At 61.6% G+C, this 22,389-nt stretch overlaps 1 protein-coding gene across 2 annotated transcripts; it reads left to right on the forward strand.

The window, feature by feature from the left end:
- Window positions 1-6,373: 6,373 nt before the first annotated feature.
- SKOR1 (SKI family transcriptional corepressor 1) lies at window positions 6,374-17,174 on the forward strand. 2 transcript variants are annotated; one of them, XM_077317403.1, is made up of 9 exons: window positions 6,374-6,803; window positions 8,613-10,683; window positions 12,283-12,382; window positions 12,854-12,955; window positions 13,889-13,960; window positions 14,481-14,555; window positions 15,816-15,890; window positions 16,249-16,314; window positions 16,829-17,174. In XM_077317403.1, exons 2-9 carry the CDS (start codon window positions 8,638-8,640, stop codon window positions 16,924-16,926), a joined length of 2,634 nt encoding a protein of 877 aa, XP_077173518.1. In that variant the 5' UTR covers window positions 6,374-6,803; window positions 8,613-8,637; the 3' UTR covers window positions 16,927-17,174. The 2 variants fall into 2 exon arrangements, with proteins under 2 accessions (XP_077173518.1, XP_077173517.1); XM_077317402.1 differs by having other exon boundaries at window positions 6,376-6,803; window positions 12,848-12,955.
- The last annotated feature ends 5,215 nt before the right edge of the window (window positions 17,175-22,389 follow it).

Consider the following 22,389-nt stretch of genomic DNA (forward strand, 5'->3'; position numbering starts at 1 on the left):
ACACCTCCCCATCTCCCGAGTGTCAAAAGGCGGCGGGGGGGGGGGGCTCAGCAAAGCGTTAATTGTTCCCTTTTAGCTCATTTTCGCCCTCCCCGGCTGTCGAGGCAAGCGCTGTTTTAACCTAATCAATAAAGTCTTGTCTATTGATCGTGTAAATTTCATTCCGCGACCATCACTTAACCATCCTCTTCAGCTGGGCAGAGCCAGGGGGGGGGGAGAGAAAGGGAGAAGACTGGTCCTGCTATTTCTCTCCCCCCTCCCCTCCCCCCCCCAATGTGAGGCTGGGGGGCTGCAGGGCTTGGGGAGGGTCGGGGAGTTGAAGAGCGACTCTTAATGCATCTGTGGGCACCACAATCCAGCCAGGAGCTTGTGTGCTAAGACATCTCCGAGACGGGAGGTGGGGGTCCTGAGGGGATGTGGGGAGTTCAAGCATTGGGGAGGGGCCTCCTGGGGGGCTTCCCTCCCTCCTGCCTGGCGTGGGAAGCCAGGGGGGCAGCTGCCCACCGACCAAGAGAACCGAGGGCGCCAGAGGGTGAGCCGCTGTCCAGGGTGCTGAACGAGGCTCCCCGCTTTCCAAGGTGCTGAATTCCCCCTGGGGTTGGCTTGGGTGGGGTTGTCCGGGTGGGCTCCGGCCCGGGAAAGAGCGCCATTCCCCGGATCCTTTTATCAATGTCCAGTAATTAAAATGTCACCGTTTAATTTCCAGGCCTTCTTGGAGCAATCTTTCCCTAATAAAGAGCCCAATCGAAAGGCTATTTTCCCCCCGCCAGAAAGCGTCCGTGGCAGGGGGGGGCGAGGCGGGAGGCCCCGGCTGTGGATCGATCGCGCGAGGGCCGGGATTGATCGGCCGCTAAAATGAAATTTATTGGGGTCATGGTTTTATATGGTGCTGATACAACTGTTAAATGGGGAACATTCGTTTCCAATAGGAGGCGTTTATTAAACTTCCACTGAATTAGACCGCCGTGATTTATGGGGCAATCTCGCGCCTGCAGCCCCCCCAGGAAGGAGCGCCGGGAAGCAGCCTTGGGCGCAGCCTCCTCGCCGAGGGATATTTACAAGGAGGGGACGCGGGACTGTGAGTTTTAACCTGGGGAAGTGCTGGGCCGGGAGTGGCTGCAGGGAGGGAGGGAGGGCCGCGAGGGGTGCCGGGGTCCAGAAGCCCTCAAGGGTCGCCCTGACAGACACTCACCGGCTCCAACAGTCTTCTCCCAGCCACCCTCCCCCCCCCCCCAAATCAGGTCGCAGCCCTGGCTGGCATCCCCGGAGCGTTCAAGGCAAGCGTCTTGCAGGGGTGGGTTTGCCTCTGCCTTCCTCTGCGTGGAGTGTCTGGCGCAGTCGTGGCAGGGGGAAGAGCCAGGCTTCCTTTGGGGCTCGGAGGGCTGAGGGGGACACTAAAACAACCACACCTCCCTCCAATTCCCCCTGGTGGAATCTGCGAGCTAACCTGAAAATCCTGCACCTGTCTTGCCCCACATGGGCCAACTGAGAAAGGGAGGAGTCTGGGAACCCCTTCTGCTTCTCCCCCCCCCCCCGCCCAGCTGAGAGCACCCACCTTCCCTAGGAAGCCTTGCCCTTTGACCTTCCCAACGTCGGTTTCCTTTCCTCTTCTTCAGCCCCCAGCTGTAGGGAGACATCCATGGGCTCCCCCCCCCCCCCCGCAGTGCCTTTGGTGGCTTTCTGGCCCTACTCTTCACCCGTCTCGGGCCCAGATCCGAATGCAGGAGGCCGGGGGAAGTGGTCGCATCTTGTGGCCGTGAGTTCCACAGGGAGAAGGTCCATCCACTTTTCCTACTGAGCAAAGAGACAAAGGTCACAGCTGCATCTCGCTCCCTCCTTCCTGGGTGCCAGACCCCCTCGTTTTGAGCAGTAGCCTCCGTCTTCCAAACCACTGGTGCCCCCCCCCCCAAAAAAACAAGGAAAAGGTGGCGAAGTACAACCCGCCCCCCATTCATTCTCACCCCCGACAAAAACAATAGATGCCCCCTTAAAAAAACCCCTTTGCACTGAGTGATCATTGAGTGTTAATTAGAAACGGTTACAATTAAACCTACCACGCACGCACGTGCGCGCACACGCCTTAATTACATCTGATTTTTAATTCCGAATCCGTGTTTACACAGTAAGCGAGACGTACCTCCTGATTATCCCCAATACTCTTTATACTGTACTAATTATGTAAATTAAACCTAATTAACTGACAAAAAAGCTGCCGTTAATTCAACTGTTAAAAGATATGGGATCGCAAGAAGCTCAAGAGAAGGGAGGGAAAGAAGCAGGGGGGGGGGGAAGCCCACACCTGCGTGTGTTGGGGGACCGCCCAGAGAGGCCCCTGCCGGGTGAAGCCGACTGGCCGCCCCCCCCCGCCCCCTTTTTGCCGGGTCCTTCGCCGCTAAAGCCAGAGCCCTCCGTTCGGGGAGCCCCGGGGGTCACACGGAAGATTTGGGACGAACCAAACCGGGTTTCTTTTCTCCCTTTAACTTCTCTTCGCTCCTCCAACCGAATCCAGAAGGCGCCTTCCCAAGAAGATGGTTGCCGGCTGTGCTTTAGGGTCGGGGAGGGAAACGAAAACCATCCAATAAACGCCCCTCCGCCCCCCTCTTTCTGGAGGCGAGAAGGGGCAGCGCCCTGACCTGCATTCTGTGGCGTTCCCACGTTGACCTGTGCCCGCCAACCTTGTGGGGCGCTCGGAGACGAGCCAGCCCAGCCAGCCACCTGCTTGCGCTCCGGAGTGTCTGCGCGGGAGAGGCCGCTGTCGGCCGGCGCCTGGTTAGTGGGGAGGGAGGGGGGAGGGGGCCTTGGCTGCCTTCCCCCCTGCAGACCCTCATCCCAACCCCAGAACCGGCAGCGCCCCCACGGTGACCCCCACGGAAGGGGCCTTGGCCGGGCCTGGCGCTGTCCAGGGTGCTGGATGGCAGAGTGCGCTTTCCCCTCTGGGCCAAGGGCGGTTCAGCCCTGGGGACAGGAGGGCGGGGGGAGGTCGTGGGGCCAGGGCCGCCCCCGAAGAGTGGGGGGTGGGCTTGGGGCGGACGTGGGATGGAGGGACGGGGAGGAGAAAGAGAGCGACGGTCCTGCGGCGCGCCTCTCCAGTAGTCGCCGACGGTGGCTCCTGCCGACCCCTGGGCGGTTGGCATCGGTGCTCGATTGAAGCCCCGAGTGTGTGCTTCTCGGGGGGGGGGTGCGTATTTGGTGCCTCCCTCGTCGTCGGACTTCTGGCTCTTGGGAGCCGGGCCTTGTGACTAGACCCCGGCGTGCGCCTTATTTTCACGAGACTTGCCATGAAATGTGATTACAGCCCCGGAGTGTGGCTGTCAAACGGGCGGCGCTTGAGTCCTCGAGTCCCCCCCCCCCTCCCGGGAAAAGTGTCGAGGGTCTCCCCACCCCACCAAAACCTCCCCTCCCCTCCAGTCTTCCCAGTTCTGTGCCCCACAGCCCCGGCTGTTTGAGGAGCCCCTGTCGGCCGGGCCCTCAACTTCCTCCGTCCAACTTTCCTCCCCCTGCGCCTCCCAGCCCCCCCCCCGCCCTTCCCGGGGTTGCGTTTCCAATTGACACTGGAGGCTAACAGACGGGTCTAATATCCACCGCTCGGCAGAGGTTAAGAGGCCTGGGGCGAAGGGCGGGGGGGGGGGTGCGGGCGAGGAAAGGGAGGAGGGATCGGATTAAATACGGCGCTTTGTAAGTATTTAAAATTTCATTTAAACTCCACGCGGCGCAGTTTGCCTGCCTTGGTCTGAGTTGGGGGTTGGTTTGTTTTTTAAATTCATCGTGGTCTGGCATCAAACCGCGCAGCGCCCGTGAATTATTCTAATAAATAATATTTTAAAAATTGAAAGAACGCCCCACCCCCTTCCAATAATAAAAAAATCCCGTTCCATCAAATTAATACCGAAGCCTAACTTTTGCCTTAAAGAAAAAACCCCGCCACCACGGGCACATATTAAAAGCATGCATAAGCCGCCTGTCTCGGCGGGGGGCGGCCCGCACGCCCCCCCCCTCCTCCCGCCAGCCGCTCTGCCTGCCGCTTATGAAAAGGGTTCATCTTTTTAACTTCCTCGCCAGGGCGGGCGGCCCTCGGTAGCAGGCGGCCTAATCGGTTGGCGCAGTAATAACGGCTAATAAATATTTAACTACACATTTTTGTGGCGGGGGGGGGGCGGCCCTTGCGGGGTTCCGTTCAGGGGGCGTCTGGGGGTGCGGGGCAAGGGGGGAGGTCTAATTAAGAGAAGAGGCGGCGGGGGCGGGCTGGGGCTGGGGCTGGGGCTGGGGGGCGAGGGCCTCTCTGGCCCCCCGGAGCCGCGGCGTGGCTGGGGCCGGGCGCAGGATCCGGTGTGTGTCTGCCTTAAATAATTCACAGGCGAGGAATAATTACCGCGTCCCTTTGTAATTACGGCCGGCCTTTCGCTCTGCGAAACGAGAGCCGAAGAAGAGAGTTCTTGCCGCGCCGCTCCCGGCCGCCCTCCAGCTCCCCTTTTGTCCGCCCGCGTTGGGGGCCCGGGGACAGGAGCCCGGCCGAGGAGGAGGCCGCCTTCTCCTAAGGACGCCGCGGACGGGCCAAAGTGGCTCCGATTACTGTGCGCGCCCCCCCCCCTGCCCGCGGCCTGCTCCCCTCCGTCCCCCCCCCCCGCCGGCAGATTCCTGGGAAGAGATTGATGCCCCCCCGTCCGCCGTCAAGGACACCCCCCCTTCCCGATGCGTGCGCTCTCGCGGAGGCGTCGGCATTTTCATAACAATGCTGGCTCGAATATGTCCCCCATATGTCGGGGGCGAAAGGGGACCGCGGCTTGCCTGCGGACGGGCGCCGCCTACCCCCCCTCCAAGCGCTGGCCCGGGGGCCGGGGCCGGGGCCGTTATTAACTTCTGTTTGATTAGGGTAATTGCTCAAATTTGGGGCCGGACAGTATGATTAATTACAGTTTAATTAAGGCGTCCATTAAGAGCACTTAATGCCACGTTGCGCTCCGAAAAACGCCCGAGGAAAGGAAGGCCGGTCTGTGGTAGGTGGGTTGGGGAGTTTGATTTTGTTTTTAATTTAAATTAAATAAATTTTATTTCGGTCGGCCTCGGAAAATACCCGGGCAAGGTTTCCCTACAGAAGGCGCCGGGGAAACTAATGCCGCTGAAATGCTGCCAGTCGGGACGGGAAAGAAACGGGCCGCATCCGGCATCCGGCAGCAGCTTTTCCCGGCTGTTTCCCTTCCTTCCTTCCTTCCTTCCTTCCTTCCTTCCTTCCTTCCTTCCTTCCTTCCTTCGGCTCCGTTCAGACCTTTCCTGCTCCGCTCTGTGTAAACGCGGCTTTTCGGGAGGCGTCTCGCTGCCTGCCCAAGATCTCAAGCCGGGCAGGCGCCGGCGGGTGCCTCCCGAGGAGCACTTAGCTTAGGATGCGGCGGGCCGGCCAGAGAGGAGGGAGAGAGCAGAGAAGTCCGCGCGGGGGAGGAAGAGGCGCTTGGAAGAAAAAAGAACACAGGCTCCTGTTCCCTCCCCCCAAAAATGTGTAGATGAAAATCCGGATTAGAGGCGCAGGCGTGTAAAGCTATTCAGAAGGCCCCTCCGACGCCTTGGTTGGTCAGGCAGGTGCGCTCGGGGCCCCAGGTGGACAAGGAGGCCCCTGTGCGATGACGTCATCGAAATGTTTGGGGAAGAAGCCGGAGGAGACGGGCCCAAGGAAGCACCGTCCGACCCCCTCCGCCCCCCACCCTCACCCCCACCCTCGCCATCGGCGGAAACTTTTCCAGCGCAGAGAGCGACCGCGCTTGGCCAGCCCAACGTCCCCGGAACCGCGAGGCGAGCGCTGGAGCCCCGGCCGACCAACCCCTCTCCCCGCACCCCGGCCTGTTCCCCCGTCTGCCCTGGCCAAAAACGTCTCCTCGGTCGCCTCCGAAAGGGGCTCGGCCACACTGCCGCCGCCCCCCCCCCCTCCGCCTCGCATGGAGATCTCCGCGCCTCCTTCCCGGTTTCCAGCCCCCGACGGCGATCCCTGCAGGATCGGGGCCCGCCTGGAAGGCAGAGCGGGAGGCTGGTCGACTTCCCGGGGTGTCCGGGGGATGCTCCCCCCACCAGCTCTGCCCCTCTAGGCTTGCGAGGGGGTCATAGTCGAGGGGGAGGCGTCACCGAGGCCGGACCCTGCTGGCCAGCCCAGCCCAGCCCCGCCCCTTCCAAGTTCTAGTCCCCAATAAAGCCACCGTGGAGGAAGAATCAGCCGAGACGGTAGGCGGGTTGGCCTCCTGGGGGGGGGGGGTGGCTTATGGGGGGGGGATGGGGGTGCTGTCCCCAGCCAGGGTCGTCGGGGGTCCCCACGCCAAGGCTTACCTGCTCCAGCTCGGGCGACTCCTTGGCAGCACCCGGCTCCCTCCTCCTCCTCCTCCTCCTCCTCTCCTCCCCCGCCCCGCCCCGCCCGGCAATCTGTTGTCGCTTAAAGAAGCGCCGTCCGCCTTTTGATTGACTGGCGCCGCCGGATGATTGACAGGCGCCCGGTCCCGCCGGCGGGCGGCGTAAAGATGCCGGCGCTGCTAAGTGAATGTCGCCTTTCTCCTCGCGCGCCCGTCAGCGGCTCAGTGCGCGGCGGCGGCGCCTGCGACTAAGGCTCAGGATCCCGTCCGCCCGACTGCCTCGCCGGCGCCCCCTTCTCCCTCCCCGCCCCCGCCTCGCCCCGCCCGCGCCTTCGGAAGCCATGCGGTCAGCCTCCCGCCTGCAGCTCCAGAGCCCCGGACGGCCGCCAAGGGCACGGCGCCCCCGCGCAGGAGCCCCATGAGCCGGGCCCGCTAGTCGGAGCGCCCAGCCGGCCGGGAGTCGCCCTTGCGCCGACGGTAAGCGGAGTCTCCCCTTCCCCCCCCCCTCCGCCGCCGCCCCCCCCCCCAGCGCGGGAAAGACGGGCCCTTTGGGCGGGGGGCTTTTCCAGGACCCGGGCGCGGGCGCCTTGGCGGTTGGGTGCCCCGGAAAGCCCTTTCTCCCGGCTGGTTTGGAATAAATCCCCCGACCTGACTTCCTTCCTTCCTTCCTTCCTTCCTTCCTTCCTTCCTTCCTTCCTTCCTTCCTTCCTTCCCGGATTGTGCCAGTCGGGGGCCCAACGGTTCAGCCGCTTTCGTCTTCGCCGGAGCCCCTCCAGATTCCGGGGGCAGCGAAGGAAGGCGAGCCTCGGGCTGGGTCGTTTTTTCCAAAGGTTTCCCCGTTTTGTTTTGCCTTCAAGGGGAGAAAGAATTATTTCGATCGGGGGGAGGGAGGGAGAGAAGCCGGGGGAAGGGGGGCTGAACAAGGGGAGATGGGGTGTTCTGCGCGCGGGTGTCTCTCTCCGTTTTCCCTTTTGCAAATTTCCCGGTCGGAAATATTTCTCGTTGGGTTTGAGGAGGGAGAGAGGAAGAGCGAGAGAAGGAAAGTGGCCCGGGGGGACGGGGGACGGAGCAGAAACGGACTCAGGGAGCGGAACTTGGCGCCCAGCTCGCCGGAGCCACTCTGTGTAATGACCACGAAAGCTCCCGGCTTAAGCCCGCGCGATCCCCTTTGCGCTAAGCGCCTTGGCTCCTCGGCTCAGGCGCCCTTCTCCTCCGGGCCTCTTGCAACTCTGGAAGCGGCTTGCAAGGGCGCCGTTCAATAATCTCCCTCGCTCCTAATCGCCTGCAAAGACCTTCGAAGGGAAACTGGAGGGGGCGGAGGGGTGGGGGCTTCCCTGCCTGCCACCCGGTTCCTTCCTCCGTATTTGAGAACATTCCAGCGTCCCAAAAGGGGAGGGATGGCGAAAGCCGCCCGGCCCGGGGCTTGGCCTCTTTTCCTCCTCTTGATGATGATGTCGGGCGTCGTGGGGCTCAGGAGAGGCCCGGCGTCTCCCCCTAAATACCTCGGGCACCCTGTCGGGGCAGGATTAGCGGCCGGGCTAAGAAAGACAGAGAGCGGTTGATTTAAACCCGGTCGGATGCGGGAAAGCGCAGCTCCGGCTCACCTTTAAAGACCTCTGCCGGCGCGTCTGGTGACAGGACGAGTCTCGCCCCCGCCCCCCCCCCAACACAGAGAGAACCCTGGGGGGAGGGGGAACAAAGGGCCCCTGCCCGAGAGAGAGAGGGGATGTGTGAGGGGGGAGGGGAGAAATTGGGGGGGGGAGCTGGGGGCTCTCTTCGGGGTAGACCAGGAGGCGCCAAAGAAATTGCGGGGAGGAATAAATGGTTGGGTTTTCCTGGCTTCTGTGATATTTTTCTGTCCTTGCATTTTTTTTTTTACTCTTTAAATTTGCCAACGTTTTAAGGGCGACGCTGAGGGGGGGGCGGGGAAAGCGGGTAGCCGCAAGTCTTGTTCTCGGCCTCGCTCGCCTGTTATCCCGCGGCCTTCCCCAGACCTGCGGCTGCTCGGCCGGCTCCCCCTCTCGAGCGCCCTCCAAGGCGCTGCTGGCGGGGGACCTTCCCCTTCCTCCCGGGCAAGGGGCCTTCGGCTCCCGATGCGGCTCGCACGCCCTTCCCAGGCAGGTTCCTGTTGGGAAGGATCCCCGGGACCGGACAGGGGAGTTTGCGCGGCTCCCCGCGACCCCCCGGCCTCGGGGCCCTTTCCGCGCCCGTCGTGGGGGGCAGGCGCCGGTGTCCTTTGCTGGCCGCGCAGCCCGGCCTGAGCGCCTTTCTCGCTTCTCCCCGCAGGAGTCGGCTCGCTTCGGGGCTGGCCATGGAGTCGCTGTCGGCCGCCAGTCAGCTGGGGCCCGGGCGCGACTCTAGCTCCTCCTCCTCTTCCTCCTCCTCCTCCTCGTCGTCGTCGTCGTCGTCGCCCCACTCCAAGCAGGAGCTGCAGCCCTACTCGGGCGCCGGCCCGCTGAAGCCCAACCAGGTGGGGGAGACGTCGCTGTACGGGGTGCCCATCGTGTCGCTGGTCATCGACGGGCAGGAGCGCCTGTGCCTGGCGCAGATCTCCAACACGCTGCTCAAGAACTACAGCTACAATGAGATCCACAACCGGCGGGTCGCGCTGGGCATCACGTGCGTGCAGTGCACCCCCGTGCAGCTGGAGATCCTGCGCCGGGCGGGCGCCATGCCCATCTCGTCGCGCCGCTGCGGCATGATCACCAAGCGCGAGGCCGAGCGCCTCTGCAAGTCGTTCCTGGGCGAGCACAAGCCGCCCAAGCTGCCCGAGAACTTCGCCTTCGACGTGGTGCACGAGTGCGCGTGGGGCTCCCGCGGCAGCTTCATCCCGGCGCGCTACAACAGCTCGCGCGCCAAGTGCATCAAGTGCGCCTACTGCAGCATGTACTTCTCGCCCAACAAGTTCATCTTCCACTCGCATCGCACGCCCGACGCCAAGTACACGCAGCCCGACGCCGCCAACTTCAACTCGTGGCGCCGCCACCTCAAGCTCAGCGACAAGGGCGCCGCCGACGACCTCAGCCACGCCTGGGAGGACGTCAAGGCCATGTTCAACGGCGGCACCCGCAAGCGGACCTTCTCGCTGCACGGGCCCGGGGGCGCCTCCGCCGCCAAGAGCGCCCTCCACCCGCCGCCCCCCGCCGCCGCCGCCGCCGCCGCCGAGCTGGCGCCCGCGCACAAGAGCCTGCGCTGCGGCGGCGCCGACGAGCCGCCCGGGGTGGAGCGCGGCGCCCTGGGCCTGGCCGCCGGAGCGCACGGGCCCGCCGCCGCCGCCGTGCGCAGCTACCCGGTGATCCCGGTGCCCAGCAAGGGCTTCGGCATGCTGCAGAAGCTGCCGCCGCCGCTCTTCCCGCCGCCCTACGCCTTCCCCGCCGCCTTCGGCCTGTGCCCCAAGAAGCAGGACGAGGCGCTGGGCGGCGCCGGCGGGGGCGAGCCGGGCAAGGGCGGCGGCGCCTTGGCGCAGGGCATGTTTTGGGGCCCGCCGCACCCGCACCCGCCCCAGCCGCCGCCCCAGCAGCAGCCCCCCGGCGCGCCCGCCAAGGACGGCGCCGCCGTCTACCCGTCCTTCCCCATGTTCTGGCCGGCCTCCGGGAGCCTGCCCGTGCCGCCCTACCCGGCCCAGAGCCAGGCCAAAGCCGCCGCCACCGCCGTCGTGGTGGCCGCCGCCGCCGCCGCTGCCGCCGCCGCCGTCGAGCCGCTGGGGATGCGCGGCCACAGCCACGGCCACGGCCACGGCCACGTGGAGCTGGAGGGCTCCGAGCCGTCGGGCAGCGAGCGGGGCAGCGCCACGCCCCAGGAGGGCTCCGGCTCCGGCGGCGCCGATGGCGAGCGCTGCCCCAGCGCCCTGTCCCGGGCCGCGGCGGCCGTGGGCGACGAGGAGCGCTCCGGGGACGAGGCCCTGCTGGCACCGCTGCCGCTGCCGCGGAAAGGGAGCTACCTGTCCGCCTTCCGGCCCGTGGTGAAGGACGCCGAGAGCATCGCCAAGCTGTACGGGACGCGCGAGGCCTACGGCGCCCCCGGCCCCCGCGTCTGCCCCGCGCCCCCCGGCTACCTGTCCCCGGACTTCCTCAGCGAGGGCAGCTCCAGCTACCGCTCCCTCTCGCCCGGCGGCAACGACGACGCCGTGGACGAGCCCGAGGTGGACGTGGAGTCCAACCGCTTCCCCGGGGACGACGACGACGACGAGGACGAAGAGGCGCCCCCCGAGGAAGGCGACCAGGCCCCTCTGCCACCCCCGCCGCCCGCCCTGCTCCTGCCCGCCCCCGACGAGGCCCTGGAGGCCGACAAAGCCGCCGAGAAGGCCCCGGAGCCCCAAGGCAGCCCGGCCAGGAGTGGCGGCGCGCCTGCTTACGAGGTGCCCACGGGGAAGGGGAAGGGGCGGCCAAGGCGGCCAGGCTCCCCCCCCAGGGGCAGCTCCTGAAAGCTTCTGGGGGGAGGGGGGTGGGGGTGGGGCGGTCTGGGCCCCGGGGCAAAACTTTCTGGAGTCCAGTTTCAGCTTTGACATTTTTGGAGGGTTTTTGCGGTGTTTGGAGGCAATTTATTTGTTGTTTGGGGGGCTCGAGGATTCAGGGCTGCAGGATGTGGGGGGCTTCGGGGGCGGGCAGAAGAGAGGAACCTGCGAGCTTGTCCCTCCTGCCGACCCCCAGGGCCTGCGGCTGGCCGGGATTCAGCGGGGCGTCCCGCGGCCTCTCGGTTCTCCAAGCTTTTAAGGGAACTCGCGTGTGGACGGCATCCTTTGCCGGGTGCGTGCTTTTTTGGGGGGGGGGGCTTTTCGGGCCGTGCAAACGTGGGCCGGGCATTGGCGCATTACGCTGGCGGAGGTGGGGGTCTCGACCCAAATGTGCCCCCCTTGGCTGTAGCTCCGCGTTCAGGAGAGAAGCGCCGGCCAGCGCCTTCCCAAGGACTCCTCGCTTGAGCCGCGGAGGCGGAGGCGGAGGCTTCCGCGGGGAGCCCTGCCGGTTCCAGCAGCCGGATTTTCGGGGTGGGTCTCTGGGGAGTCAAGGGACCTAGACGGCGCCTCCCCCGAACCTCTGGCCTCGCGCCGAGCTCCGGCGGTTCCGGCGTCGGTTTCAGCACCAAGGACAGGTCCCGCCGCCCGGCAGCAAGAGTGGCAGGCCGGCCTCGCCCTCTCCTGGGAGCCTGGGGCGCTACTCGCGAGTAGCCTCAGCAGAGTCCGCTCTCCTTTCTTTTCTCTCCCTTTTTTCGCCGGCAGCCCCCCCTCCCTGCCCAGAGAGCGGCCCTGGCGAACCGCCTCCACTGCTCTCCCGCCCGGGATGTTGGTCTCTCAGGGGCTCCTGGGTTCGAATGCAGCTGCTCTCCTGCAGACTCATTTATTTATTGTATTTATATGCCGCCCTCGCCTGAGGCTCGCCCTCTGAAAGGATCCGCTGCTTTTGAGAGCAGTGTGGAGGGGTGGATTCCAGTCCAGAGAACTGGGTGTGAGTCCCTGCTCCTCCTTCTGTGTGACCTTGGCCAGTTACGGTTCTCTCAGAGCTCTCTCAGGGATTGTAAGCTGCGTCGAGGCTCCTTAAAGTAGAGAGAAGCGGCCTATGAAACCCCCTCTTCTGCTTTGGGGAGAAGGTCTTTGGGGGCTCGTCCCGTGTGGTAGACTCCTGCGGGCTATCGTGGCAAGGGCTCTGCCCACCCCTTCCTGCTCTTTGGCCTAGATAGGGGCCCCCTGCCCCGTGGTCGGGCCCCAGGGAGAGGGACGAGGCCCCGGATTCCCGGGGAAGGTCCCCCTGTGTCGAGGAGGACCAGCCTCTCCTAGATGCGGCTCAAGTCCCGTCCACAGCCTGGAAAGGCCTCCCCCCCCCCGCATTGCTTTTTGGAAAAGGTGGCGGAGTTGAGCCTGCCCCCCCTTTCCCTCCGGCCGGCTTGGGTGTCTCCGGTGGTGGGATGGGTGGCCTTGTCCCGAGGCCCCCCATCCACCCGGGCGATGTCCTTGCTCCTGCAGGGGTACCCCCCGGAGAGAGACGAGCACCCCCCGGCTCTCAAGCCCAGCACCCCCCTGGGCCCCCAGACGACCGCTTACCTCTGCACCCCTGAGAGGAACGGTAAGCACCGAGCCCTCCGAGGCTGGGGTCGGGAGGAGGTGGGCCCTGGGGTGGTCTGGGGTGGTCTCACCCTCCCCCCACCCGCCCTTCTCAGGCCTGTTTTGGTGGTCCCCTTTTCCTGTCTACGTGGGCATCTGCCCCCTCCCCCCAAGGATGTTGGTTTTCTGCCCACTGGGGGGCAATTTCTGACCTCCGCTGAGACGGGGTTTGCTCGCTGATCCTGCCCCTTTGCCCCCAAGGGGCCCCCTGCCAGAGAGGGGTCTCTTTCCGCGGCCACGGCTCTCGGCTCTCAGCTCCTGCCGGGCCCAGGCAGGCCGAAGACCTCCCAAGGCACAAGCTCCTTTCCTCCGCAAGGCGATTAGGCCGCCCCCTAAGAGGGCTTTAGCGGGGGATTTGTGCTTAATTCGGTAGTTAAGGCTCAGACTTTGGTTGCTTGTGCCGCAAAATCGGTTTATTTGCTGTAAGACCCAGATAAGGAAGACAATCAGACCAGCGGGGAAGATTTGGAGAGCAAGAAATCCTATCAAGACCAAAGGACCGCCTCACAGCCCAGCCCGGCCCGCCCCGACCGAGGTAAGGCTTGGTTGCCAACCGCCCTGGGAAGTTGCACACACACACACACACACACACACACACACACACACCCAACCCGACCTGAACGGCGAGGTGTAGTTAAGGCAGGCTAATGCTCTGATCCTCTTAGTGGGCTATTTCCAGGCGCTGCTCCTGCCGCAGGGGCCCGAGCCCGACCCTTGCTTCCTCGGGAGTCACTCCCTCCAAGTGCCGTGGGGACACCTCTGCAGGCTGCTGGCCTCTTCCGGTGAAACCAGGGCTGCAGGCCTGTCGGGACTTACTCAGGAATCAGTGACGCTTGGATCCGAGTGGCTGTGCTTAGGTTCCCTCGAAGAAAATGCGCGGGTTGACCTGGAAGCCCGCCTGTCTGCTTGGACCTGGCCAGTCCCCAGGGTCTGCCTTCATCTCTTGGTGGGGGAGTCAAGAGGAGATGAGCGCGGGTCCACTGAGGGCTTGGCTTCCAGCAGATACTGCCCTCTGGGTCTCCCTTTCAGGGGTCTCAGCAGGCCCAGGAGAGAAAGTCGTGGCAGGAAGGATCAGGCACCTGGAAGGGGTGGGGGCCAGGGGTGGGGGCCCGAGGCCTGGTTCACACCTGCGCACCCATCGCTTGATGGCTACTCTGTAGGGAAACCTGGGGGCTGCCGGCTGAACGTGTGGACGGCTTGGGATGACACGGGGGAGGGAGCGGATGCAGTCCTTGCCGGTGGCAGACCTCCTTCCCTCGCTCGGGGTCTTGGCTATCAAGTGACAGGTGCAACTGCCCTTTTACGGGTTGCCTCTGGGTGCTTCTCTGTCAAGGAGGCTTTCCTCGCCCTCCGGAGGGTGAGCAGATCCTGCCCGGGGGCTCCTTCCCACCCAGAGCGCTTGGGCCTCTCCTGGGCAGGATCCTGGGTCCCACGCTCACGGGCTGCTTTCTTTCCTTCCCACCCGCAGGCGAGGTGGTAGTCGGGATCGACGGCCCCAGGACCCAGTTGGTGGAAAAAGACATCGGAAATCTGGCAAGAGGTGAGGGGGACCCCGGCAGGCAGGAGGGCCCGGCCCCAGAGGCCTCTGTAATACCCCACCCATTTGCCAAGATGAATTTCTAGTTCTCTTCGTCTCCCCAATTCAGCACCTTTAGGGTCCCGGGCTATTTTAGGCGATGGATCAATGAACATTTGACCTTGGTTTTTCTCCCCTTGCAGGCAGAGGATCCCAGAGGATCCCAGGTCTCTAAAAAAAACCCAATTTCAGATCAAAATAATCCCGGTTTCTTTATTTGAGCATAATCTTTCAATTGAAAGACTCCTGTGAGATTATATATCTATTTAAAATCCTGAAATTGCTGGAACAAATGAGTTAATTGGAACAAATTTGAACGACTCCTTCAACTGAAGTACACCCTCCCAAGATCTTTTTAAAGCAACTGTGTTGTGTTTCCCCTGATCACGAGGAAATAATTTGTTTTTCCCGTTCCTCTTTCTCTCCCATCGGTTCAACCTATAATTATAACAATGATCATATTATTGTGTTTTTTTTCTGACAGATGAGTTGCAGAAACTGCTCTTGGAGCAAATGGAACTCAGGAAGAAATTGGAAAGAGATTTCCAGAGTCTCAAAGGTATTGGACCCCCCCCCGCCCCCCCCCGCCCCCCTCCCCTCTTCAGGGGTTTGGAAGCCCAGACCTCAAATGTTTTAGAAGGAGGCAAATTGAAGATTGGGAATCATCGAAAGGAAAACCCGGGCGGGACTCTGCCCTGGAATGGACGGGGACTGTCCAAGAGGCTGAAGACCCTCACCTGGCCAAAGGGGCGCTCCTTTTGGTTCACCCGCGGGGGGGGGGGGGAGGCGCCAAATTAACAGGGACTCTTTTAACTGGGTCGTCTTAGGAACCGAATCAATCCCTTCTCTGCACTGGGGTCTGTCACGGTATCAGAGGCAGATTATTAATTCATGGAAGGGCGGTATAGGAATCAAATAAATAAAATGGACCCACTGGCCGTGCCAAGAGCAAGGTCCGCTTGGCAAAACCGGATCCCCGGATTTCGATGGCTTTCAAGGGATGGGCGCTTGCCCTGTTCTTTCCCGCTCCCCCACCCCCCAGCCCCACCCCCCTTGTCCCCCATTTCCGTCCCCACGCAGCACTGGGTTGGATTAAAATGCTGGGACCTGACCCCCGGGACGTGTTCCGATGGGTTGGAAAGAGCCTGTTTAAAATCGTGTTTGTAATTCCGCGGGGCGGGGGGGGGGGGTGGCGGATTCGCAATCGGAAGGATAAATTAATAAATAAAATTTCCCCCGCCCGCCCGTCTCGGGTGGCTTCTGGACACCATCCACGTTTATTTACTTGCGAGTAGCCTGTGGAGCGGGGCCCGAGGCGGGTTCCCCTGCCCCAGAACCTCCGAAGGGACCAGGGTGCGAAGTCTGCGGATTTGGACAGGGGAGTCGGTCCCCAGAGACAATCCTGTGCCCCCCACCCCCAAAAAAAATCCGGTTGGTTTTTAAAGGACTTTAGAACGAAAGGAGCTTTTGTGTGGGCGTGTTCGTTCATCCCTCATTGCACCCGAGCGACCCCGCAAGAGGACTGGGGGGGCGACCCTGGATCCGTCTTTGCGGGGGGGGGGGGAGCTTCCAGCGGCCCCTGGGCACAAATCTTGACATCTTGTCCTGCTGCTTCAGGCCAACACAGCCTCTCGACCTCCGTGGCTCCGGTTTCTCTCCGAAGACTGGCTAGCTGGCCCAGTTCCCCTTCCTCTAACCAGAAGAGGGGGGGCTCGCAGGCAGAGGGCACCGGGGCTGTCGGCAGAGTTAATCCGGCTTGTACCAGAGCGGGGAAGCCCGGCTGTGCCCCAGACCCACCTCCACTTTTCTACGCCTGCAGATAATTTTCAAGACCAGATGAAGAGGGAGTTGGCTTACAGAGAGGAAATGGTTCAACAGCTGCAGATCGTGCGGGGTAAGAAACACCCCCCTCCCCGGTTATTCCCACCCCCCTCCCCTGCAAATCTGGCCCGCTACTCCAGCAAGGGCTGAAGGGACAGGCGAAAGGGGTCTCAGTCCCTTCCCAAGAAGCCCCCTCCCGGGTGGGGGTGCCCATCCTTTGCTGTCCTGCAGCGACCACTGACCCCCCCCCCTTATTCGTTGGCTTCCTGGGGCGTTGCGAGCTGTGCCATACAGGCGCCTTCCCACCCAAATGTTGGCGTCCTGATCCGCTTCCCCCAAATGCCGTGAAGTGGGGGGGAGGGCCAGAGGGACCCTTCTGCTTCCCGACCCCCGCCCCGCCCTGCCCCCACACATTCTGATTTCCTTTGTAGACACCCTGTGCAATGAATTGGACCAGGAGAGGAAGGCACGCTATGCCATTCAGCAGAAGCTCAAAGGTGGGTTGAGTAGACAGCCCCCGCCGCCCCACCGCCACCCCCCCCCCCCGTCCCCCGTCCCCCAGGTCCTCCCAGCCCTCCAGTTTGGGTATTTCGGGGCTGCTCTCCCCCCCCCTCTGCCCTGTGCCACAAGGGGAACAAGTTCTGGATCGCGTTTGTCTGTGCTTGCCCGGAGCTTGGTGGAGCCTTCCCAGCGCCTCCGGGGCCAGGATAGGAGGGCCCCCGGGTGGCTCCCGAGGCTCTTCAGACGTGCTCCGGGACCCCCTGACACCCCCTCCCCCGAGGAGAGAGGTCTGTGCGACCCCCCTGGCGCCCTCCCCCCTGGGGAGATTTGGCCAGGCCAGTTTGGAGAAGTGTCGGACGAGGCTCTTGTTTTCGTGGAGGGGGTCGCGGGATCCGGTTTCCTCCCAAGCTGGCCTGCTGCACCCTGGAGAGAGGGTTGTTTTTTCTTGGGGGGGGGGCGATTTGGGGCAGCGGGCGCTGAGCCCCTCCCTCTCTCCTGCTGCCCCCACAGAGGCCCACGATGCGCTGCACCACTTCTCCTGCAAGATGCTGACGCCCCGACACTGCACCGGCAACTGCTCCTTCAAGCCCCCCCTGCTGCCCCAGTGAGAGGTGCCTGCCACACCCCCCCCCACCACCACAGGGGGGCTGGGGGGAGACTGAGGCTGCTCCAGAAAAGAAGAGGCGCTGCAAGACGCAAAGCCATTCCCGAAGGGGGACGCGTGTAAATAGACTGCGGAGGGACTCCGGAGCGAGCGGCACTCCCCTCGGCCCGCCGTGTAAATAGACAGGCCCCGTCGGGCGGATCTGGACCGGCAGCGCCTTCGGGGACCTCCAAGAGGGCCGGAGAGACGTTGGGGGGGAGGGGACGCCGGGGGTGGGGGTGGGGGCGGGAGAGGCCCCCTCTGGAGTCCACTTCTCTCCCCCTCGGTCAGACTGGGGGCAGCGGGCGGGCGGGCGGGCAGGGGTGGGGGGTCGACCAGGGGCTTAAGTGCAATGTCAGGAGCTGCCCTGTGGCTTCTCCGGGGGCTTCCCTCGTTTCTTTCTCCCGTCCGTCTCTCCCCCCCCCTCCGGCCGACCTTCATCGCTTGTGAACGGCCGGCCGAGGTCCTCACAGCACTTTAAAGAAGAGACAGAGAGAGACAGAGAGGAAGGAAGGAAGGAAAGATTTTGAACTCCTACTGGAAGGAAGGAAGGAAGGAAGGAAGGAAGGAAGGAAGGAAGGAAGGAAGGAAGGAAGGAAGGAAGGAAGGAAGGAAGGAAGGAAGGAAGGAAGGAAGGAAGGAAGGAAGGAAGGAAGGAAGGAAGGAAGGGGGGGTTGCGGCCCCGATGCTGAAAGCTAAAAGTGCGTATGGGGGGGGTTGTTACCGGACAAAACCAAGCTCGAATCCTCAGTCAGGTGGTTTTAATTTAATTTAATTTCGATTTTTGGTTCTTTAATAAAAGCCCACCTTTTAAAACGAAGCCGGACCTTCCCAAGGAATTTGTTTTTTCTTTTTTGGGGGGGAGTTCCACAGTGGGCGGGGCGGGAGGCGCTGCTGACCGTGCGGGGCGACCTTGGCCTCCAGGAGCCGGCGGGAGCTTGACGCCCAGGAGGGTTCCGGGAGACGCGGCTCTCCGATTCTTGGGACCCGCAGGTCGATCTCTTCCCATGCGCTCCGGAAGCCAGAAGGCGGCAGCTGTCCTGGTGGCGGCAAAAAGGCGGGCCTGCCTCCCCGGCTCTCCTCTCATTTCCTCCGGGGTCCACAGGGCCCACCCCACCCTCCAGCCGCACCCTCCAGCCGCACCGTCTCGCCACTTCTAAGGTGACTCTGTTTTGTCTCTGCCCCGTCAGCCGAAGGCAACAAGCTCTCCGGAGCATCTTCCAGGGAGAAATTCTTCCTAGTGCCTGACCTCCTTTGGGGTTAAAATGTTTCTGGTCTGGCGTCTTGCTGAGGGGAGTGTCAAGTAAAGATGGTTTTTGGATTTGTGTCTTTGCGGAAGAGGGGACTGCGTGTTCAAGGGGAAGCCTAAGCGAATTTGTCCAGGCAAATTTGAACCCCCGAGGAGAACTCTCCAGCATGCAGCGGCTGTCTCAGGCATGGCTGCCTTGCCCCGCTCTCTCCAGGGAGCTCACCGGAGGAGTGGAGCCGCCCGAGAGAGGGTGAGCGGGATCCTCACGGGGATATATATATATATTTGTCCTCACACGGACACCCCACTAGATTTCTTCCGAAGAGGCCTGCAGCATCCTTCTCCTCTCCCAACTTTCTACCCTCACAACAACCCTGTAAGGTCAAACCCAGAAACAGTTGGATTGTCATCCAATAGCACCTCAGAGAGCCTCTTGTGGCGCAGGGTGGTAAGGCAGCAGAAATGCTGTCTGAAGCTGTCTGCCCATGAGGCTGGGAGTTCAATCCCAGCAGTCGGCTCAAGGCTGACTCAGCCTTCCATCCTTCCAAGGTCGGTAAAATGAGTACCCAGCTTGCTGGGGGGTAACGGTAATGACTGGGGAAGGCACTGGCAAACCACCCCGTATTGAGTCTGCCATGAAAACACTAGAGGGCATCACCCCAAGGGTCAGACATGACCCGGTGCTTGCACAGGGGATACCTTTACCTTTTAGCACCTCAGAGGCCAGCAAGATTTTAAGAGGGTGACGGTATTTTGAAAAGTGAAAAGGAAAAAGGGACGTATTTGCCAGTGGGCTGCTCCCAGCCAGTGAAGAGGGCATCCCCTCGGCAAAGAGGACATCTGGGGACCCTTGTGAGAGCTCCCTTCATCAGGGACAAGGAGGAAGGGCAATCTCTGCGTCTTTCTATCCCAGGCAGAAGGCGGGAGGGGCCTTGCAAAGAGTGCTTGTGAGGGGTGCCAAGGTGCAGGGCTTGCTGTCGCCAGCTCGCTTAGAAATGCAGGAAATGGGTGTCCGTCCATAGGGAAACACCCCTCCCATGTCCCTGTTGCACTGAACGGCTGGCTCTAGGTCACCCTGGGAGTCTCCAGCCGGATCTCATCACGCCTTGGAAGCTAAGCAGGGCCGGGCCCTGGGGGGTCCTTGGCCGAGAGATCACCAAAGAAGCTGAGGGTGGAAACCCAGAGGCAGCCAGGGTGAACCGCCTCTGTTGGTCCGCCCTCCGTTGGATGGGCCAGGCTGGCCAATCTCGTGAGACCTTGGAAAGGGAGCAGGTTCTCCCCGCTGGGTCCTTGGCTGGGAGACCAGGGCTGCTCTGCAGACCCCTCTGCTCCCTCTTGCTTTGAAATCCCAGCAAGGGTTGCCATAAGAGGGCTGTGGCCTGGCCACCCTTCCTGGAGCCTGGGCCGAGCGCTTCTGTCTAGGCACCAACAGGCAAAGCTCTGCAGAAGAGGAGAAGAAGCCTTCCCTGTTTGCTCCTGATACGAATGCCAAGGAGCCATTTGAGAAGTCCACGTTGCCAGATGCTCACAATTGGCCGTTCTGGGACTGCAGATGCAACAAGACAGGTACAGAGGGAGAGTCTGTTCATGCTCCAAAGACGTACATATAATTTTCCACGTAGTCACTGTGGGAGGAGTTGTGGAGCTCAGCTGACTTCTCAGTCTCTTGCCAGTTCTCCTTGGGGCAGAGGCCACGTCTGGCTTGTTAGAATTAGGGGAAGGCCTGCTAAAATATCCTGGAGCATTCAGATGGGAGGGGCAGGGGACAGACCCGTCTAAAGGGAAGCCACCTTCTCGGGGCCAAAGCATCATCACCTCCTGAGTCATCGTTTCAGAAGGGAGCCATACTGAGCTGCAGTAAAACCATGAGATTCAAGCCCCATAGAGACCCACAGGACTTTGGGGGTAGAAGCGTCACTTGATGAAGGGAGCTTTGAATCTCCAATTTGGTTGGGCTACTGAACTCGACTCTTTCCTAGTCGGGTGGAGTTCCCCAGGTCAAGCACTCCTCATTCCGGCTGATGACTCTTTGTTCCCTTTAGACAGGTGTTCTGGGTGGGCAGAAACCCACTGTCGGTCCCTTGGCCCTCAGCTTGTCAGCTTTGGGCTGGGAAAAGCTTCACCGGCTAGATTTCCGCCTGCCCTGGAGCTGTGGGAGGCCCAAGGCCCTCTTGGGGCAACGCGGCCCTCCTCCTGCTCTCCTGAGGGCTCCCTTTCACTCTCCATTTGCCCGGGACATCGAGAGCTCTCCATTTCTGACTTGGGGTTTTGGACTCCTCTCTTAGCACAGCTATTCTGGTCCTAGTGCAACCATCCACAGCCAAAATATCGGGATGTGCATAATTATTGATAATTACGCAATTCGTTGCTGATTGTGGTTTCTGGTATCTGTTTTAATTAGTTCCTGAAACTCTCATTAAGTAAAATGAAACATTAATTCGAAAAATATAGCATCATTTACAACAAAACAGAAAATTTGTCCGCTGAGGGGCGTATTAATTCCGTTTCTTTCACAAGCCTGCCATCTAGTGGTCAAGGAGAGAATCGCGGGCAGCTGTAATCCATTTTCCCTGTTTCTGTCCTTGCTGATATTGAAATCCGTCGGCCTGGAGCTTCTTGGGGTTGGTAGCCAAGTAGGACTGGAATCCAGGGAAGAATCAGCCTCCTAGTTGTTATTAGCCTCGTTTATTTTTATTTATTTTATGTATTATTACATTTATTATATTCCGCTACTCCCAGCACAGCTGGCTGACGGCAGATTGCAGCATACATATAAAATCAATATAAAATCAATATAACAATGAAAAAACCCTCCCATCCCCCCTCAACCCCCTCCCCACACTGGCCCTCAGCTCACCCCACCCCCTAACTTTAAGAAAACAGAAGCCAAATTTGGTAAAGAAAAACCAGTTGGTTTTATTTGAATCAAAAGGTCGTACGTGTGTGTATTACACATAATCCGGTTTTCTCAGTTCTGGGCCTAGTTAAAGCATCCTTCTGGTTTATGGCAGAGAGAGAGTGGAGGTTTGGACAGCAGAAGATGAGGAAAGCATCACCTTGGTAAATGTGAACCGCACCCTTCTGGGCCTGACCCTGGGGGACCTCTTCCCTGGGCACCATTGTCTCTATTCCTGTACAAGATGGAGACTGCCGGGAGACACAGAGCTCTTCAGAGTGCAGGACGCACAAAGAGGCGCTCCAGAGAGAAGCAGTAGGGCCCACGAGGTCTCAGGTTTCCCCTCGGCTGGAAAACAGGCCCCACTGTGGCCAGAGCCTTCCTGGAGGGAGCGACACTCCCAGGCCCTTGGCAGGGAAGCAAGAGGAACAGGGACAGGAGCAAAAAGTCAGCGTCCAGCAGCACCTCCGAGACTAACCCAATTTGGGGCAGCGGAGGAGCTCCTGGGAATGACGGGGTCACTTCTTCAGAGCAGTGACGAAAGCCCTGCCCCAAATTGGGGTACTCTCGAAGGTGTTGCTGGACCTGCTGTGGACAGACTCCCCCAACCCCCCTAGCTGGATCTGTCTCAATAAGGGAGCCGGGACTCCCAAAAACTCCTCCCTGGCTGCAGATGTTACGTGCTGCTTTTATGTGCTGCTGGGCTCCAGGCCTCTGGCTGAGTAGGCATCGCTTCTCACATGGCGTCCCCATGAAAACACCGGAACGTGCATGAAGCTGCCTCCTACTGAGTCAGGCCCTGGTCCACCTAGGTCAGCATTGTATTGTCTACGGAGGCTGGCAGGAGCTGTTCCGGGAGTCTTTCTCATCCCCCGCTGGCTGGGCCTTCAGAACTGGAGACGGCAGGGACTGAACCTGGAAGCTTCGCCATGGCGAGGGTGACGGTCAACCCCGGCCCTCCGACTCACTCAGTGTCTCAAAGAGAGCCCCGCTTGTGGCTATCATCAGCCCCGCGCAGCCCCCCCCCTCCCCCAGCAAACACACAGCAGTATATGATACAGGCATTGAAATGATAAACCTGACAGCATCCATGGGGTTTTCAGGGCCTTCTACTTCCCTCCCCCGCCCCCGTGGGCCTACCAGCTTCTTCTTCTTCCTGTCCCCCCAGCCATGGCTATTTCAAGGGGGAGGGACCCCTTGCCAACCCCAAACCTGACCGGCCATTGGCTCTGCTCCCTTTCATGGAGCATGGATTCCATGCCACATTGGAGAATGGTGTGAAG

Source organism: Paroedura picta, chromosome 18 (assembly GCF_049243985.1).
Source record: "Paroedura picta isolate Pp20150507F chromosome 18, Ppicta_v3.0, whole genome shotgun sequence".
Classification (NCBI taxonomy): Eukaryota; Metazoa; Chordata; class Lepidosauria; order Squamata; family Gekkonidae; genus Paroedura; species Paroedura picta.

What these genes read in the sequence shown, in the direction of transcription:
- SKOR1 (XM_077317402.1), top strand. Translation starts at nt 8,638, where the DNA reads ATGGAGTCGCTGTCGGCCGCCAGTCAGCTGGGGCCCGGGCGCGACTCT. An exon ending in CCCGGCCCGCCCCGACCGAG is followed by an intron (nt 12,956 to 13,888) that starts GTAAGGCTTGGT and finishes TCCCACCCGCAG; the next exon opens with GCGAGGTGGTAGTCGGGATC. An exon ending in CATCGGAAATCTGGCAAGAG is followed by an intron (nt 13,961 to 14,480) that starts GTGAGGGGGACC and finishes TTTTTCTGACAG; the next exon opens with ATGAGTTGCAGAAACTGCTC.